Genomic DNA, 21154 nt, shown 5'->3' with positions numbered 1-21154 from the left:
TCTATAACAATACAAATCATAATTGCAGACGTAACGGTGTTTAATATTATAATAGATATAAACGTGACTAATCTATAATATTTCTTAGACAATTTTGTTCAAGATATAATATACTTATTATATATCGCGTTATTCCGAGACCAAGTTCGACGACCTTTGTATAGATTAAGCTCGGCAAGTTCAACAGTCGTCCCCTCCTCTCTTGCTTATAAGACAACAGTGGACATCCACCTACGCACAGTTCGTACTGTTCTTCCGCGACCGTCGTACGAGACGTCGCCTTTGTCGCGTGTGCGGCGTTTTTTTTTCATTGTGGGCCATTTTGTGCCATTTTTTGTGTCATTCGCGGTATCGTTGACGTAGTTTTATTAAAAACCATTTGCGGACCGTTTCTTTAATTATACCTCTTTTTTTATATCCTGTCGTGCGGGATATCGCCACTGTTGTGCGTTGTGCGTGGGCGCATTTATTCGTGTTTTGGCCGTGTGAGCCGTTGATGCATGATACCGCGTATTAATACTTATTTATTAATTGCAAGATCGCTGCATCGTCTAAGGTATTATTATTGTGTCGTTGTGCGGGACGTCGTCATTAATTTTCGTCTCGTCCCTTGCTCCATTACGAGTACGTGAAGTACGTAATAAAAATATCTCGCAAATTAGTGTGTCAATGACCTGGCGCCTGTCACCTAAAATAGAGTGATATCGGATCCAGTAATTAAACGCAGCAAGTCTGGTGGTCACACTGCGAGGGTATCAGTCGTCGGCGGAGATTAGCAGAATATTGGTATCGTTACTTTGTTTATATACTATCCGTGAGAACAGTGATATCGATCACGTTCATTATTATTATTTATTATTGATTGTCAATTCTATTATTTTTCTATTTATTTTATTTGGGCGCCCGTATTTTTATTATAATATTGTGTCTGTGTATTTTATATGACGAGTGTCACAATATACTTTTATAGCACGACGGTGCACATAAATTAATAGTTTATTTGTTATAATATTGGTCACCCACTCCATGTACGATAGCTTATTATATAATCTGGGTTTTTTATTAGCTTGCCATCCTAGGCTAACCGCCTTACGTAGGAGCCTGGTGGTACATTTCTGGTAGCAGAGCGTGGTTTCTTTTACGGTATTTTATTTGTTTTTTGTATAGCAACGGTTCGTACATCGGTGTGACGTGTTCCAGCTATTATTTTGCGTGGTATATTGATATATTATATAGATATATTTAGGTACGCGTTTCTATTAGTTTATACTTATACGTCACAAAATACGCAATTTTATATTATTTTACGTATATTTAATTAATTAGTTTTATTGTGTTATATTTTGTGCCATGGACGTACAAGAGATAGCACGTATTAATCGCGTATTGAAAAGAGCGACTATGAGACGCGATGAATGTATTAGGCGTATTAACGCAATGCACGAGCTCGCGGTGCAATGTGAAACTGAGTTAAGTTTGATCACTCAGCTATCGTTTCTTGTCGACGAAGTCGACGTTATATGGTCAGAATTTACGGCTGAGAGTAATACAGTGATTGATTGCTTAATAGATTTAGGTAGAGAATCAGAGTATTCCATTGGTCAGGTCGCGGATCTTCGCAACTTGATTTCTATTTCCCGTGCAACGGTCAATCGTCACACTCAAAGTGACCAAATTAACGTGTCTGTCCGTAGAGAATCCCTAATATCTGTTCCGGAGCCGGTATCGGTGCATAATTTAAATATAAACGACGACAGGGAAAGTCAGGTAGGTTCGGTTAAGAGCGGGGCGGCGCGTAGCTCTACAGCATTTGGTGTAAATGTCCCGGGAGGTAGCGTCCGCAGCGAACATACAATTACGCGTACTACATCTCACGTAAAACCGGCCCGGTTGCCGGAGATACCACTACCCACATTTAATGGTGATATTTTTAAGTGGCTTATGTTCCGAGATCGTTTCATGTCCATGGTTGATCAACATTCTACCATCGCGGACATCGACAAATTTTATTATTTAACGGGTTGCTTGCGAGATAGGGCGTTAGAGGCAATCGCTGGCATACCGGTAAGTGGCGACAATTATTCACTCGCTTGGGCCACGTTAACAGCGCGCTTTGACAAGCCGCGCTTAGTTGCGTCTTCATTGTTAGACAAATTATTAACAGCACCGAAATCGTCGAACGAAAATCTAACAGAATTGAATAAATTTTTATTGGTTTTTGATGAGGGGGTCTCCGTACTAGATTCAATGAACCTCCCGAATCTTGGTGATTTTATTTTATTTTCGGTCGCGTCGCGTTGCTTGCCGTCGTATACGGTTAAGCTTTTTGAAGCGCAATTGTCAAATAGCTTTCCAACGGTTAGGGAACTTTTGACGTTCGTAAAATCACGTGTTAACGTTCTAGAATGCATACCGAATGATGCGGTCCATAAAATAGTAAAGCAGCCATTGCAAAAGTCATCTCACACTTCGAAAGGTTATACATCTGCCCCTAGTAACTATAAACGGCAACAACCAACTTCGTTAGTGTCTAGTACCGTATCGTCGAAATCAAAAGGGCCGTGCCCTATTTGTAAAGGGTCTCATGCAATTTCGTCATGCCAAAAATTTACCGGGTGGTCCGCCGGCACTCGCGAAACGTGGATCCGTGAAAACAGGCGATGTTTTCGTTGCTTGCGCGCTGGTCATTGGGCCCCAGAGTGCAAGTCACCGGTACAATGTGATAAGTGCTCGTATAAACATCATCCGTTATTACACTCGCGCGATAGAAATAACGGTTCAACATCTGACAATCAGGTACCGTGCGATGAACCGCCGTCTCAATCGTCCCTTCTTGGTAGTGGCTGTCAGCAATCGTCATCGGTTATTTTAGGGACCGTTTTAGTCCACATTCGTGACTGTGGTGGTGTGTTGCACACTGTACGCGCTCTAGTCGACTCCGCTTCGCAAATAAGCGCGATCACCGCAGATTGCTCCGCTCAATTGGGCTTGAAAGTTACCCGTTGGACCGCCCCTGTATCTGGGTTATCAGGTGCGTCGGTACCCAACGTTAAGGGATTGGTAACTTGTGATATTCAACCTCGATTTTCGAACGAACCATTTATAAATTTTACCGCATGGGTGTTCCCCACAATTACCGTTAATATGCCTAGCCAGTCAATATCCAATCAGGTAGCAGATAAGTATAAAAATTTAGCCCTAGCAGATCCCTCGTTCACAATACCAAGTAAGGTTGATTTACTACTCGGCGCAGACATATTTGCGCGTATTCTGAACGGTAAACGTGTGTCAGTGGGTGACTCATATCCTGTAGCATTCGGTTCAATATTTGGTTGGATAATAATCGGGCCTGTCCCCTCTTCAAATAGTTATGTTTCCACTTCACATCACATCTCTTTGGTTTCTTCAATCGAATCTTTAATGGATAAGTTCTGGCAGGTTGAGGAACCAGAAACAGCTCCAGAGACCTTTACTTGTGACGGAAAATGTGAAGAGATGTTCCGTGATAAATGTTCACGTGACGAATCCGGGCGTTTTGTCGTACCCTTATTGTTCCGCCAAACGGTCGCGGACAATACCTTTTCTGGCTCGCGCGCTGTCGCGGTCAAACGTTTCGAGTCCCTTGAGCGAAAGCTCACATCAGACAGCCGACTTCGCGAGGCGTATTGTAAATTTATGGCTGAATACTTGTCTTTAGGACACATGTCCCCAGCTTCGTCTACAGGTTCATATTTTATCCCTCACCATGCTGTGTTCAAGTCTTCCGACCCACAAGATAAAATCCGTGTCGTATTTGACGCGTCCGCCCAATCGTTTTCTAGTACATCATTAAACCAATGTTTATTCGCGGGTCCAAAATTACAACAGGACGTTATTGATGTACTAATGCGGTTTCGTCTACCGCGTTACGCATTCACCGCGGACATTAATAAAATGTACCGACAGATTTTATTAGTTCCCGAACATCGTTGTTATCAACACATCCTATGGCGTGCGTCCCCGCAAGATGAACTTAAAGCATACGAACTAAATACTGTAACGTATGGGGTAAATTGTGCCCCGTTTTTAGCTATACGGGTGCTTCGAAAAATTGCCGAGTCCGATTGTGCGGACGTTCCCGCTGTCCGTGACGCTTTAATGTTCAACACTTATGTAGATGATATCTGCGTTGGGGGAGACACAATAGACGAAGTAATCGCACTCCAAACCGATTTAATTAACGTACTACAAAGGGCAGGAATGAGCTTGAAAAAGTGGTCAAGCAATACCGCCGCGGTGTTAGATAGGGTACTCCCTGAAGATAGGGCCGGCGGGATGTTGTCTTTTGACGATGACACTCGGAGCGGTTCTAAGGTACTAGGGCTTCAGTGGTCACAACGCGATGACACATTTTTATATATTGTTCAACCTGAACGTTTAGTTTCAACTAAGCGGGGTATGCTGTCGCTAATTGCCCGCATATTCGACCCGCTTGGTCTATTAGCGCCCGTGATATTTTTTGCAAAACAATTAATGCAACGAGTATGGCAACTTGGTATTTCATGGGATGACCCGTTGCCCCCTGAAATAGTCGACGTGTGGAATAGGTTCGTTACAGATCTCCCCGTGTTACAACAAGTAACTATTCCCCGTTTCATTGGTACTCAGCTTGGCGTACAAGGTGTTCTATGTGGTTTCTGTGACGCGTCCGAGAAGGGCTATTCTGCGGTCGTTTATTTAAGGTTATCTAACCAATCCGGACCACCATTAGTGTCATTGTTAGGTGCTAAAACCAAAACAGCTCCCCTCAAGGCGTCGACAATTCCACGGTTGGAACTATGTGCGGCGGTCTTACTCGCTCGGTGGATGGTTCGAATTAAGACCGCGTTAAACAACAAAGTTAAAATAGTTAACTTATATGCATGGTCAGACTCGACTACTGTACTTAGTTGGCTGAAAGTACCACATGAAAAATTTAAGGTTTTTGTTTCAAACCGTATACACAAAGTGACAACGTTACTACCCGACTGTCACTGGGATTATATATCGTCGCTTAATAACCCGGCAGATTGCGCGTCGCGAGGCATTTTCCCTACGGACTTAGTCCATCATAAATTATATTGGTATGGGCCCGAAATTCTATATCGTGATGTGCTCGATGGGCCGGCGTTAAGTCAGGACATCAATCTCAACAATTTACCGGAATTAAAAACCGTGTCGCCAGCGACGTTAGTGACTAAGACAAGTGATCCCCCCGAACCGGAATGGTACTCACGTTTTTCCTCATATCCTCGTATGATACGTGTTGTAGCTTATGTGTACCGTTTTATTCAAATTTGTAAGCGTCGTCAGATAATCTTAGCTCCATTTTTAACTCGCGTCGAATTGGACCACGCCGCCGTGGTCATCGCTAAATGCTCACAACGCGTTACGTTAGGTAAACTACTTCACGACCTGTTACACAACCGTCCGATTAGCGTTGGACCTGTAGCTCGTCTCCGCCCGTTCATAGACCAACGCGGTCTCATTTGTGTTGGCGGCCGCCTGTCAAATGCAGATGTGCCGGAGACACAAAAACACCCAATCTTACTAGGCAAGACGTCGCATTTATCCATTTTATTGATTCGTCATTGGCACGAAGTTACCGGTCACGGTGGACCGAGAATATTAACATCTCTTATTAACCAGTCCTACTGGATTCTATCACTTAATACGCTTATTAGGTCTGTCCTTTGTAAATGTGTCACTTGCGTCCGCCTAGCGTCAGTTAATCCGCAACCCATCATGTCTGACTTACCTACGTCTCGGGTGTCCGAATGTCATCCGTTTTCGCGTGTCGGAATTGACTTCGCCGGTCCTATTGTAATGACTGAACACCGTTTACGCAAGGCCCGTCAGTTCAAGGTATATATTGCCGTATTTGTATGCTTCACGGTAAAGGCTGTACACCTTGAATATGTGTCTGATTTGTCGACGGATGCGTTCTTAGCATCGTTACAACGATTCGTCGCACGTCGCGGACTCCCTACGGACATTTACACCGATTGTGGTACAAACTTTGTCGGGGCATCAAATCAACTACGTACGCTTGTCAATAATTCCGGTTTTAAGGACCATCTCATTTCCCATTTCCACTGCACTTGGCATTTTAATCCCCCCGGTGCACCCCATTTCGGAGGGTTATGGGAAGCGGCTGTGCGTTCGGCAAAACGTTTAATGACACGCATTATGGGAGAACATACTTTCTCCGTTGAGGAATTGAGCACAATGTTGTGCCGCATAGAGGCTATTTTAAACTCTCGCCCTTTGGTTCAACTTTCGTCCGACCCGACGGAATACGATTGTCTTACCCCAGGGCATTTTTTAATAGGCCGCCCGCTACTCTCGATCCCTGAAGTGAATATAGTTGATACGGCGCTCCCTTTAGCTCAACGCTGGAAATTGATAAATCAATGCGCACAGTCTTTCTGGCACCGCTGGCGCAATGAATATTTAAATACTCTCCAAATGCGGAATCGTTGGACGACCGATGTGCCCAACATTTCTATCAACGATATGGTTATTGTTAAAGAACCTAACGTTCCCCCGTTACGATGGCGTATGGCGCGAGTCCAAGAGGTGTTTCCCGGGGCGGACGGAGTAGTGCGTGTAGTTCGTTTGCGTACCGCAACGGGAACTTTCAAGCGCCCAGTCGTTAAAATTGTAAAATTACCAAGCGCTTAAAATTTATAACCACCTTATATTATATTATATCATTATAGACTGCAATACATCATTTCTTATTTACTACCTAGCTGTCTATTACTATCGTATCACCACGTGTAAATTTGCTCAAACCATGAAATTACTGCGGGCTCCACTGGGATGGCAACTTGTGTAAGGGGCGTACGGAGTTTTATATTGATATAAACTACTAATTATTTATTATTACCATTTTTGTGTATAAAAAAAAAAAAAAAAATGTATATAACTTATTTATTCATGAATTTATCACAAATCATGACAATTGTATTTGTGTATTATTATTGCCTTTTGTAATTTTTTACTATTATTATTTTTTAAACTATGCGCCCTTTGCCAGAGTTACATGGGTGACCATTTAAATATATTTATTAAAATTTTTATTTCACATTATGATTTATTATGTTATTTTACTAAATTTATTTTTATTTATTTTTTCCTTATTTGTATTGAATAGATTTGTCACATTTGGCAACATATTGTTTATGTATTTATTTATTTATTTATTTTTTGGATTATATACTTTTCACTTATGTATAAATAGGATTGTCATCTCTTCAATCAACTTATCATACAGTCACCTTGATCAATCGATACTTGCTTCACCATCTCTATACACTACAATTTGGAAGCCGCCCCTACGTCTTCCAAGGGGGGAGGATGTTCAAGATATAATATACTTATTATATATCGCGTTATTCCGAGACCAAGTTCGACGACCTTTGTATAGATTAAGCTCGGCAAGTTCAACAGTCGTCCCCTCCTCTCTTGCTTATAAGACAACAGTGGACATCCACCTACGCACAGTTCGTACTGTTCTTCCGCGACCGTCGTACGAGACGTCGCCTTTGTCGCGTGTGCGGCGTTTTTTTTCATTGTGGGCCATTTTGTGCCATTTTTTGTGTCATTCGCGGTATCGTTGACGTAGTTTTATTAAAAACCATTTGCGGACCGTTTCTTTAATTATACCTCTTTTTTTATATCCTGTCGTGCGGGATATCGCCACTGTTGTGCGTTGTGCGTGGGCGCATTTATTCGTGTTTTGGCCGTGTGAGCCGTTGATGCATGATACCGCGTATTAATACTTATTTATTAATTGCAAGATCGCTGCATCGTCTAAGGTATTATTATTGTGTCGTTGTGCGGGACGTCGTCATTAATTTTCGTCTCGTCCCTTGCTCCATTACGAGTACGTGAAGTACGTAATAAAAATATCTCGCAAATTAGTGTGTCAATGACCTGGCGCCTGTCACCTAAAATAGAGTGATATCGGATCCAGTAATTAAACGCAGCAAGTCTGGTGGTCACACTGCGAGGGTATCAGTCGTCGGCGGAGATTAGCAGAATATTGGTATCGTTACTTTGTTTATATACTATCCGTGAGAACAGTGATATCGATCACGTTCATTATTATTATTTATTATTGATTGTCAATTCTATTATTTTTCTATTTATTTTATTTGGGCGCCCGTATTTTTATTATAATATTGTGTCTGTGTATTTTATATGACGAGTGTCACAATATACTTTTATAGCACGACGGTGCACATAAATTAATAGTTTATTTGTTATAATATTGGTCACCCACTCCATGTACGATAGCTTATTATATAATCTGGGTTTTTTATTAGCTTGCCATCCTAGGCTAACCGCCTTACGTAGGAGCCTGGTGGTACAATTTAGAATTTTTGAACTCAAAACACATCAATCAATATATACGTACATAAGATCTCGTCATCTCGACGATATTACGCTTTGCGCAGGTCGTTTCATATTTATCGGATAACGCCGTGCGCCAGAGTTTGGATGCATCTATATAATACATTTACATTATATTATATCATATTATTATATGTACTCGTATTTATATTAATTTATATATAATATTAAAATGTACTCGCAATTCAATGCATATGTGCGTATATATGTATAATGTATACGAAATATGTGTACAAAATTACAATGAAAGCCTGTGATTAAATCGGATTAAAATCGTTTGTGACATTATCGCATATTATGCACGTCGCGCGTGTGTGGGTGCAACGCGGTATAATATACGTCAATTGGATGCTGTTCAAACAGTTTTCATATATAAAATGCGTGTGAATGACTATAACTATAGCATCAAACGAATTATAATATTATATTGTATTTTATATATTGTCTACAGACGACTGTTTGTGCGTGATGGTTTGCTTTCGGCGGTGATATTATATATGTATATTATACGTAGTACTGTACGAGTACCTATAGATAATCATATATGTACTTATACGACGCATATTTGGTTTTATAATGGTGTAAATATTTTCCGAGTAAGCTGTGTATATATTTTATATTATTCATTTCGACGAGTATTCGATGTTTGTACACCTTTGTGTCACCGCCAGTTTAATTAAAATACGGTATTATATTATACTACGGCGGTCCGAAAAATAATAATAATAATATCGATAAAAAAAAATCGAGTTCATTGGGACAATACGTCATACACCTAACCTTTTTTTGTATACACTTTTTTCCAACGCCATTGGAGCATAATATAATATATTTGTTTCTTTCAATCGTCAGCTGCAATTATAGTAATATCTGTATGTCCACTAGCTATATTCAGCCTATATATTATTTATGAGGCCGCAGTTGAGTACGCCTATATATTACACGAAACGACGGGTTTTCGCAGATTTTTCACACGATCGTTCGATCCGAGTTCGGCAGTCGACGCTTCATAATAATTCGTTTTCTATATGTGTTGTTTGAGCCGCGTGCATGTAATATATATAATTAAATTCGAACGTTATTACTACTATAAAATCAACTGTACCCGATAATTTCAAATTTCGTCCGGTTCCGGATTATTATTAAATACGGATACTTTCGATTATTTCGTATTATACATACGAATCAATATAGAGCCGGTGTTAGCAACCGTATATAATCGTGTTCGTGTGTACTGTGTACACATGTAGCGGAATACATTAAATGCATTACGAGAGCGTGTGGAAGTGTACCACGTGCATCGCCGTGTCAGCGTACCTGCGTAGCCTATATAAGTATACAATACTCTGTATGTGTAAAGAAAAATATATCGTAATGTAAAAGAAGAGTTTGTATGTTTGGGCGCGTTAATCTTAGAATAACTACTGGTCCGATTTCCATACAATTATAACCAATAGATTCGTGTTTTTAACTTCTTTTTATAACAACTATTATATGTTGTTATAGGGTGGCTCACACATGAATTACGTTTTGGCTCACGAAAATTGAATAATCTTACGGTTATAATATATATACGATAACTATTATTTACAGAAATACATTGAAAAAAATATGACATGAATAGTTGCAAAAATGCAATGTATGTATATGTTTGTACCTATCTTATGAAAAAAAAAATACTGAACCAAATTTAACTACAGTTTAAAAAAAATATTATTATTAAATATATCAGAAAGGTTTAAAGATTAGTTTGAATCGCGTTCAAAAGTATATCAAATGGTATTATATATTTATATCCAAACCGCAATCATCGGTTTGCCCATATCGACAAGAATTATAGTTTATACAAAGTGTGGTACACCGATTCCGATTTGCTCGTGACTTGAGATAAATACACTAAAATAAAGATACACCGATACGTATATATGTATCTGTTCATATTTTCACAGGCGAAGTCGAGCTCAAAACAAAATGTTCACTTATAATATCTATATTTATTTATTATTATAATGTGTGTTGCAAATTCGCTCGTAACAAATCGATAATCGATAGAATTAGTCGACTGTATTCTCCGTTTTCTATCTATTTGTTTCTATAGATGAACATGTTTTGCAAACAATATCTATAGGTATTCGTATAAGGTATATTCTCGTTCCTGGGGGTGTTTTTTGTGTTAGAACTTGAGAACTCGAATTTGCGTACATGTAAGACGTAAGTCCATATTTACATGAACGAAAATACATCGATATGGCGTTATGTATATTCCTATATTGTCATAAAATTAAATGTATTAATTAACTGTAAACTAACCGTAACACGTTGTTGATAGATTATATTAATGTTTTTCTGGTTTGAATTAAATTTGAATCGCTGAAATTTGTTTGGTATCTATAATTGCCTTAAATCATCACAAACGAGTAAACGACCGTTGTCGTCGCAACATCGCGTCAAATTCGAGTTTGACTATGAAACCTATTCTACTCATCAAGACAATATAATAACGATGATTTTCGTCCATCCGTTTTTCCCGCCATTGGCCTTGCCCGAACACAATAATATACACGCTACTGCCTACTACGACAACAGCGACAACGGCAGTAATAATAGTAATAATAATAGTATAATCTCGTGAGCGTGTACGACGATAATAATAATATATTATGTAAAACGACTCCCGAACACGTGCGTTCATTCGTCTACGACGTACGACAAAATACGATTATTTAAAATAATATATTTACGTCGCCGATCATTAGTCGTCCACGAAAAGAGTAACGTTTTATACACCCGAGGCGGAGACGATAATAATAATAATACTAATATAATGTGTCGCGATCGCGGGCGTCCGTCTCCGCGTCGTATATAGTGTAAGAGTAATGTATTATATTTACTATATATATATACTATTTTATAGGTGCATGACGAACGCGTTCTCGGGTCGCCGCAGTCGTTTGTCACGCTGGAAAAAAAATCGGTCTTAAAAGTGTGTGTGTGTGAGTGTGTAATAATTAATATGTGCAGTGTGCCCGAATGTTGTTGTCTTAGTGCGCTCGCGATCGTTTGCTTTGTATGCGCGTTTGCCGAAACGCTGGAAATAACTCCAGAGCGCAGTCATTGGCGTAATCAAATGGGTGATATACACCCCCCCTCCCCCATTCACCGTTTTATTATGCAAAATATATATTTATGTTGATAAATTATATACCACAGATATCTAAAAATTATGTGTTATCGTAATATAATATGCGATTCTATTTCATATTATTTGATATTTTTACAAATCATTACTCCCCACTCGAAAACCTTAAAAATAAAAAAATCATCAAGCTATGAGTCTGAATACAGTATAAACATTGCATGAAACAGACACACCGCGGAACTTAGGTGGTTAGCTAAAATACTGTGTGTAACAGAAATAGCTGAAAAATGGTATAAGCTAAATATGTAATACATTTTGTTCTAATCGATATTCAATAAATAATTTAAAATTTTATATTATAATTGTATACGACAATCAATATTTTAGGCCCGCTGTACACATGCGTACGCATTTACTGGTAGCATAATATAAGAATATATATTATCAACTGGCTGCATCATCTGGTGGGTATGTATTTATCTCTGTCCACCCAGTCGTCGCGAAACAAATTACTCGCGACGCGACACGACGGCTTTCTTTTAAACGCACCCACCCTCATTCGTGTCCCAAACTCCTATAAACTTTAGAGATTATAATTATTAAGAGTACGTCACACTCGCATCACTACGACGTGTTGTCACTTGTCGCCGATACTTATACAAATGTAATACATGGCAAATCTTCATTTAGCAGTTTTAATTTTGTGTAGCTATTAGATATTAAAGTGAATTGACCTATTATCAAACATAAAGGTAATATAAAATATAACATTATCTCGTGAATTTTTTTTATATAAAATCTAAATTTTTAAGCGATCCACGTGTGTGGAAAATAGAAACTTTTTAAAATGCTGATAATTTGCTTAAAAATTAAAATGCCACAACAAATCAACAGGGATAACATATGTTATGATAAAATTCTTATTTATAATATGCTATAGCTCACCGGTTTGATAAATGATTATGGGTTAATTCACTATACAAATAATATTAAAACTAACTACACAAAATTGGAACTGCTGAACGCAAATTTGATAAATGATAATGTTTATGTTGTACATATTAGTAAGACAGATATAAAACATGCGGGTGTGGTGTCTTCTTAATATTATACAATGTAATTAGTTATATTATAATACATCAAAACGCTTGCCCCGAGAGATCGATGGACTTGGAACGGAGCCACGTCTGGAGGCCGACATGACTAAACGCTGGGCAAACAATCGCGCGACGAGCGTATATATTATACTATAATAGTATAAACTATATATAATATAATATAGCACGTATTATATACACTGCGGAGCGATATGTAGCTATTTTTAAAACGACAAACCCTTTTTATATATATGTACAGTCGTCCAGTGGTTTATTTCAAAACGATTCTGACGGTTGAGCAATATATAATATTATATACAGCCGCATATGACTGAATAACATAATATTGAATGTGTACAAATGACTTATTTCGATCGGCTTTGATTGCATAAATTGTATTATCGAAAAAGGGGTTTCAAAGGATTCAAAGATTATAATATCAAGCAATTATCAATAATTATACAAAAAATGTACTGTTCTGAAATGCTCAAAATGTTATTAAAATATCGATGCAAACCTTCGAGATACCTTGGTTAATAATCTTAGATTTAATACATTTTATAGAAAATAAATTCACTGTAAAAATAACAACGTAAAATGAATTATTGTAAACGTGAAATTCGTTTGTAAGACCGAGACAACCCGTGCGGATCTGGCGTCATCTTAAGACTTTTATTAGCATAGCACACTGCTGTAGTTCATAATTCGACGCAACAATATAATGTAGAACCTTTAGTATAATATTATATTCATTGTACAGGTACAAGTACTGGTCACGTTTTTTAAGGACCTCGTCAAAAATAACATATATATATATATATATATATAGAACGGACGACGAAAGTCACAGTAATATTCGTTTTGCTCTCCGGCGGAGGTCGCGTTTCGGTATTGTTTCGTAAATACACACACAAACATATATACATATATATATTATAATAGCGCGTACGACTCGCGCACAGAATTCATTATTTCGAGACAAATGTGTGCACGCGTATATAAACGTCTCGTTTGTTATATCGGTATATATACACACACACACACATATATATATATCGGGTCGTGTAGAATGGGCCGTCGACTGGGCGGAGGATGGAAAAACGGCCGAGTAAAACAAAAAAATGTATAACAAAAACCATAAGCTCGCTATATCCGCGCAGAACGATTAACTACGGCGGTGTACATTATATTATATACGCGTTTATCGCCGTCGATTGGTCGGTTGGTGTACGAGCAGGGTGCCAGGAGAGAGAGGTGACAGCGACGGCCGTTGGATTGATGCCAGAACATATTATAATAATATTATGTACGGTGTTTTAGAATGCGCGTGATGCACGTATTCGATGTTATCGTTCCGAGAACCCGTTGAACTTACGATAGGCATCCCGTCCGCTGCAGCAGGACTGCGCGTATAATATGTGTATGCGGTCTCCGGCGGCGATGGCCCGAAACGGACACGGACGAGATCGATACCCCATGAGCTATACCAATGAAACAGACGTATAATACACAATGATAATAATATCATATTATGATAGCTCCCACTGCGCAAAATTAAATGTTAGGGACATCTCGTGTAGAACTCTTTTTTTGATACGAAATTATAAAATAATCTCATAAATTACTCTTCGAAGTTTCCGATAATGCTAATGCCCAGTCACTCACTCTACATCGATTGAAATTGAACTTCCCATTGTAACATCAACTACAATCTTATTATTTTGTTTACACACTACTTCTTGTCATGTAGATGCTTAAGAAATGCAATAGTCATGTCGAAAGAACTTTAAAATACGACTTCCCTTGAATTTACAATTTATTTCTATATAACAACGCGTTGTAGCATTTATAAATGGACACTATAGTATATTCATCTTATCTGCTGCTATTATATTATACATAAATATATTATTATAAATCGTTCTAATGAAACATTATCAATAAAGAAGTTAACATGGATATATTATATAAAATAATCAATATTGATAATGTTTAGGTATACAATTCAAATGAGCTAGTGGCATATTTCAATTGAAAATAACAGGCGAGGTGCGTTGAAGCCCTTTATTTTTTCAGTCAATCCAAAAATAATATTAGCTATGCAGGTGCTAATATTTTAAAACCAGGTGAGGGATGGTGCTAATTAGTAATAACTTGCAAGTTTCACCTAAATTGTACTTATGATCTACTCGATGTTCCAGTCGTTTTTCTTTAACCAGACGAATCAACGTCCAAGCTCTACGCAGTAGTCTGTACAGAGGTGCTGCTTTGGATTGAGAGAGAAATTCACTATAATTTCCTAAGTGTTTCAAACACGTTCAAAGCAAATCAAATGATGGCACAATAATATAAATAATTGATATTAGGACTGATCTTATTTGTATACGAACGCGAGTATGTCTGGACGCGTTGATGGCTTCCATTCGATAACCCATTTACATGCATCACAGAGAGATAAATATTATATATGATGAAATGATAAACATTATACCTGCACGGAAACCATCGACTACGTATAATATAAAAAAAAAAATACTTCTTCGGGCTAGATCATGATGTATACTGCCATGTATATTTAAATATTATGTATTATGCTCACATACGAAATAAAAGTATTTTTAATTTATACAAAATGGTTTGTTTTAAGATATAAAATATCGTACATTACCTGTTTAGTCTGAACGGCTTTTCGTGTAAGTACATCTAACTAAACTGCAGTAGAATAACGCTGTCAATAATATTATATCATTAATTATTTATTATAAACTACTATTCCTGATTTAACCGTACGGTAAAATATGTATACGTCATATTATATTATATGACGAACTTCAATGTGCCACACAAATGTATTAATATTAATATTTACGATACTATAATATTGTGTTTCAATTTTCAAGTGCTTGCGTTGTTTAAAAATCAAATAAATCAAAATTGATTTCTAAACATCTTAATATTAATATATTTACACTTAAATATACTATTATATTATTACGAACAAATATAATATGCGTAAATGCGTATTGCTTTATAGTCCCTGATCTGCTTGGAACTTTTTTTATATTCCATGTTTTTTGTCATAAATGCATAAAAAAATCATTCAATCTTTTTACAGAAGTATAATAAAGACATCAGCTGCACTAGATGCAGTATATAACTAAAGCTTTTAATGAGGACTATAACAATGGGAAGCGATATATAATATTGTTTGATATATTCTCCTGATATTTTAATATTTTATACAATAATATATTTTTCTTTAGCTTAAATGTAAACAAAACCATCAAATTGATTAGAGCATAACAATATGTCTTATTGTTGATATATTAATATACGTATTATTAATTAATCGCAGTTTACAAATAAAATTATTAAATATAATTTACCATCCAATAATTTAAATTCATTATAATAAAGAGTTTATATGTTTGATAAAATTATTATTTATTATTATTTTCATTTGAAGTCTGAAAAATTTCAAAATAAAATATTTTACTATAGGGTGATAATGTGATATATTTCATAAGAACGCGAAACGCTGAATTTTGTTTTATACAAATATTGATGATAATTATTTATAGTCCCTAAGTTGTAGCTTTAATCATATACAATCCTTAATAAGCTTTTGATAAATTACACATTTATAAACGGAATAATAATTGTGCATAAAAATAAAATGTATTTAAAAAACAAAAACCAACTTTATTAAAATACTGAGGTATTTGAAAATTGTATATTGTATGAAATTTTCTAACGCTAATTATTATTGATAATATTTTTATAGTTTTTTTACAAGCTGCATAAAGGCAATGCAATACAAGTTATACGTGTAACGGAGATAAAATAGCACAAAAAACAAAATATATGTTAAGTACGTATTTTTGGGAATTTAATTATATATTATATTTACTTAATTTTTAATAATTATTCAAGTTATATAAGAATTATTATTACGATTTTTCAACGCTAAATTTATTTTAATTTCAAATGGACTTAGAAATTAGAACAAAAGATTGTTTTCAATACTTATCCCACATCATCATTAAAATATTTGTGCTGAATGCATAAAATACCTATTCAAATACACTATACCTTAATATGTTTCATTTAATTTTTTCTAAATGCATGTTTTATGCAGGTGATGAAATTTATACCATCTTAAAGTGTACACTTAGAGTATATGAAAACAATCACCACAGCCGAAGATTGAAATATGGTTTTTATCGATCAAAACATGATTGTCAAGACTCGTAAATATATAGTTTAATGGTATATCGAATCGTTGATGAGGTCGTGTAAAATCCTCGTATACATTATAACGTATGTGTTTAGGTTATACATATTATATTCCCATTATAAATATTGTTTAGTCCATGAACTATTATAATGTATTGTTGTCGTAACAACTGATCGTATCGTTTTCGATCTTTTATGTTCGCTATTGATGAACGATTAAAACACGTCGTATAGGTCGAGTTCCTTAAACCAAAAAAAAAAAAAAAAATCCAATGTCACAAACTCATATATTATGTTCATAATTTTTTTTCCATCATTTCTGTTTCAGTGTTTTGTAAACATCTCAGTTACACTATAAATAGCACATATTAAGTAAACAATTAAGTTTAGTTAACTACTATATAAATCTGTGTTGGACACGCAGTGTGTGAATAAGCTATTCGAAATCATACAATTGACGATACAATTATGGACATTTTAATTCGGCTTAAATATTTGCAGAACTGCAGGTATCCTCCTAGGATGTCCAGTTTTTGTCGTGATTAAAAAAAAAAGTAGCAATACCGTTTAAAATACCGCACTTTATGCGCCCTCGCGTTTGCGAGGAATCGCGAATTAAATTCACCTATATATTATAATATAATATTATGTAAATATCGATATATTTTACAAGCTGTCCGCGAGTGAGATATTGCGTCAGAGTGGATGTTATGGCGTGTTACTATAATACGTTGATGGCCAATAATAACGTCGTATCGACATAACGGCAACGCGCTTATAATGTTATAATATTACTCGTTATTCCGTATATAATACGATGTTATAATGCACACGTGTAGCGCACGTTTGGTGGACTGCAGAACGTGTTGTACGCGAGACGAGACGTGTGTGTGTGTGTGCTTTTTTTTCCTTCCAACGTACAAACGTCAGAAAAAATAATAAACCAGCGGATCTGTAGAACCCTAATACGTTTTCCTACACAGCGCACACGTAATATTTTAACCTTGCGCGCACATATAATGAGCCGCTCTGTGTGTGCAACTGTAACAAGAAAACGGCACGCGGGGCCCGCGTTGTATCCGAGTGCGCGGTGTATAATAATATTGTATGTGTGTAATTCAATCTTTTTTTCGTCTCTTCTCTCTGAGCTGCACATATACCTCTCTTCTACGTGTATATAATATAACATTATGCGCTCTCTGCATCGGGCTCTTTCCCGCCCCCCCCCCCCGCCCCCAGCCGGGTTTGTATATATTATTCCTTCACCAAATCGCCCGTGTACATTATCCATATTAGTCCTACCGTACATCTCGTGTGTGTGGATCCGCGTCGTCGTCGTCGTCGTACACCTGTTGCCGGAGAGTACAAAAAAAAAAAAAAATGAAAATAAAAATAATAATAATAATGACTACGATAATAATAAAGAACAGAAAACTCACGTTTCTCTTGACTCGAGGCGTACTCACTCCTACGTGCTCGCGTATCGCCTACGAACGATAAAAAAAAACCCATATACATATTGTATTATATACGTGTGTATGATGTGTATGTGTGCGTATAAAACGCCTCTGTTGCGCACAGCTGCGACACACTATAGGGCGATAGGCCGCGTACACACCAAACTATAATAATATTATGATAAGTGCAGTGCATTTTAGGTACTACGTACATATATTAATTTATAATTATTGTTATGTCGTCGTTTAGTTTAAAAAAATGTTTATCGAAATATCAACTATAAATGACCTATACTATAATATTATGCTGCAGTGTTAAAACAACGCGCGAATACGTGAACCGGGTTCTAACGTTCGGAAGGGTCTACGACCCCTCGATTTAAATCTATAGCCATGACTGTTTTGCTCGGATCGACTGCTTACGTTTGTCACATTAAATTATGGAAATTCGGAAAATTTCAGTTCTAATAATTTTTTTTTTGTCCGGTGATGGTTATGCCAAGTCGGACACATGATGACCTATTTATTCGATATTTACACCACGAGAGTAGAACATTATTAATCGCCGATTAACATCGTGTTCACAACCCAAATGTCGAAGTCAATATTCAGAGCTATAGGGGAGATCGATCTCCGAAATGTCTGTAGTCGATAACGAACGCTATAATATTATGCCTACGGGTAACATACACAGACAGCATCATATTATCATACACAGCAGTAACAACAATAATCGTAAATGTACGACCGAGTTTCGGGTTTCGGGTTCGGTGTACGCGTCGTCTTATCGGCGGCTCCAGACTGTCTGGCGACTGTGGCAGAGAGGGAGTGAGAGGGCATCAGACGGATAGTGCGTGCAAAGAGCGAGAGACAGATAGATAGAGTGTGGGAGAAAGCGAGAGAGAAGCGGACCCACGATCACTGTTCTCCGGGACGAACGCGCGAGAGAGACGTACAGAGACAGAGGTCACGGCCAGCCGCCTACACGACTACCTATATATATATGAATTATATACATACACACTCTATATATATCATTCTGTACTTATATATACTCGACGCGTATTATATTATGTATAGATATACGTATATACGTGTTATTATATATACTTATATATTTTTAATATGAATATATACTCTGCCTCGGACGGGTATTATGTCTAGTATTATTATATATAAGTATACATTGTATATACACACACAGACACACTTGAGTGTATTATATACACTCCGTCCCCCCACCACCATCAAATTCACCACAACCACCACAGCATCGAAGGCCCCGGGCACTCGTGTTGTCCGCGTTGTGTGTGTGTATAATATTATGTACAACACGCGGGTTCATATTATACTTATATATATATATATATTACCTACTATACGAGCAAGTCATATACGATATATATATATATATATATATATATATATATATATATATTACATTAAATGTATATACCTCTGACTGGTGTGTGTTGGTCGTCGACGTCGTCGTTGCCGTCGTCGTCGTCATCATCGTCTCCGTATAGTCGTCGTTCAGCCCCACGTGTTGTGTTTTTTTTTTTTTTTTTTTTAATAATATAATGCTCGGCCGTCGCGAGGACCAACACAATATAATAATAATAACCGACAGCTGAAGTACCAAACACATTATTTACTACTATACGGATTATAAGAAAAAAAAAATCTTTCAAAGACACACACACACACACGCACACACACGCATAATATATAAGCCCGCGCTGCACACAGATTCACTGTACCGAATTATTATCATCTCTATCTGGTCCATCTCCGGCTAGGCGCTGGGCTGGCTGCAACCACTACATATATTATGTATATAATATACGCACGGTGTTGCTCGGTAGTTTATACTATCGCTCTCTCCATATATATATATGTATGATGCGAGAGCACACACATATACACATACACACTGGTGCGTAATACCAGTCCGGAGTATAAATTAATAATAATTTATATACGCCCTCGGCCGGGTCACGTGTGGCGATATATATAGTATTGAAACTCGGGCGCGCAACATTTAATGACATTATAATAATTATTATCATTATTATACCGTTTTTCCGTTTAGTTTATGTGTTGCTATCATATAATAATGCATATTCTTATAACGCTCGTATATCGTTGTTTTGCGACCACAGTGCACCAAAAACAAGGTGCAATACCAATAATATTATAGCTGTAGATGAGTTTCGACGTAAGTAACTATATCGCTGATTATGGATGGTATTATAGTATATTATTAATACTAAATAAAAATTACGTTTAATTAAGCCATATTAAAACGACGGTTTTATCAAGAAATCTTTATAGATCTAGATGTGTATATAAAATTTAAATCTTTCGAACGAGAACCATTCTTTATTACTTTAAATTATTGAGCGGATAATGTTGAGATTAGAAAATCAAAATTAGTACGAGTACCTATGAGTAATTTAACTTGGTGTTTGGAAAAAATCAAGACTATGGTGATTTTAAAATGTTAGTAATTTTTATTAATCTATCGAGACATTTTGAACGAATTTTGAATTAGATACATTGAACATTTTGAAATAATAAATCTATTAAAAAAAAACAACATTAAAACAAAAAAAGGGGGAGCTTCATTTAAAAAATAGAAAATTCATATCTCCTCTGTGCACTCTAACTTCTAAGTAGTACACAAATCTATAGAATTTAAAAATATTGTGTTAAGTATATACTCAAAAAATTCTTAAAATTGAATTTAAATAAATGCATTGTATTAAGAAAAAAATGGGGTAGAT

General features: G+C 36.6%; 1 protein-coding gene across 1 annotated transcript; it reads left to right on the top strand.

Annotated features, from left to right (window-relative positions):
• The first annotated feature begins 1350 nt into the window (after nt 1–1350).
• Nucleotides 1351–6859, top strand: LOC132919099 (uncharacterized). The gene is made up of 2 exons (XM_060980447.1): nt 1351–6634; nt 6741–6859. The coding sequence occupies exons 1-2, from the start codon at nt 1351–1353 to the stop codon at nt 6857–6859; spliced, it is 5403 nt and encodes a 1800-aa protein (XP_060836430.1).
• The last annotated feature ends 14295 nt before the right edge of the window (nt 6860–21154 follow it).

The sequence above is a fragment of the Rhopalosiphum padi genome, chromosome 2 (assembly GCF_020882245.1).
Source record: "Rhopalosiphum padi isolate XX-2018 chromosome 2, ASM2088224v1, whole genome shotgun sequence".
Lineage (NCBI taxonomy): Eukaryota > Metazoa > Arthropoda > Insecta > Hemiptera > Aphididae > Rhopalosiphum > Rhopalosiphum padi.
This window is presented reverse-complemented; position numbering and strand designations above follow the sequence as displayed.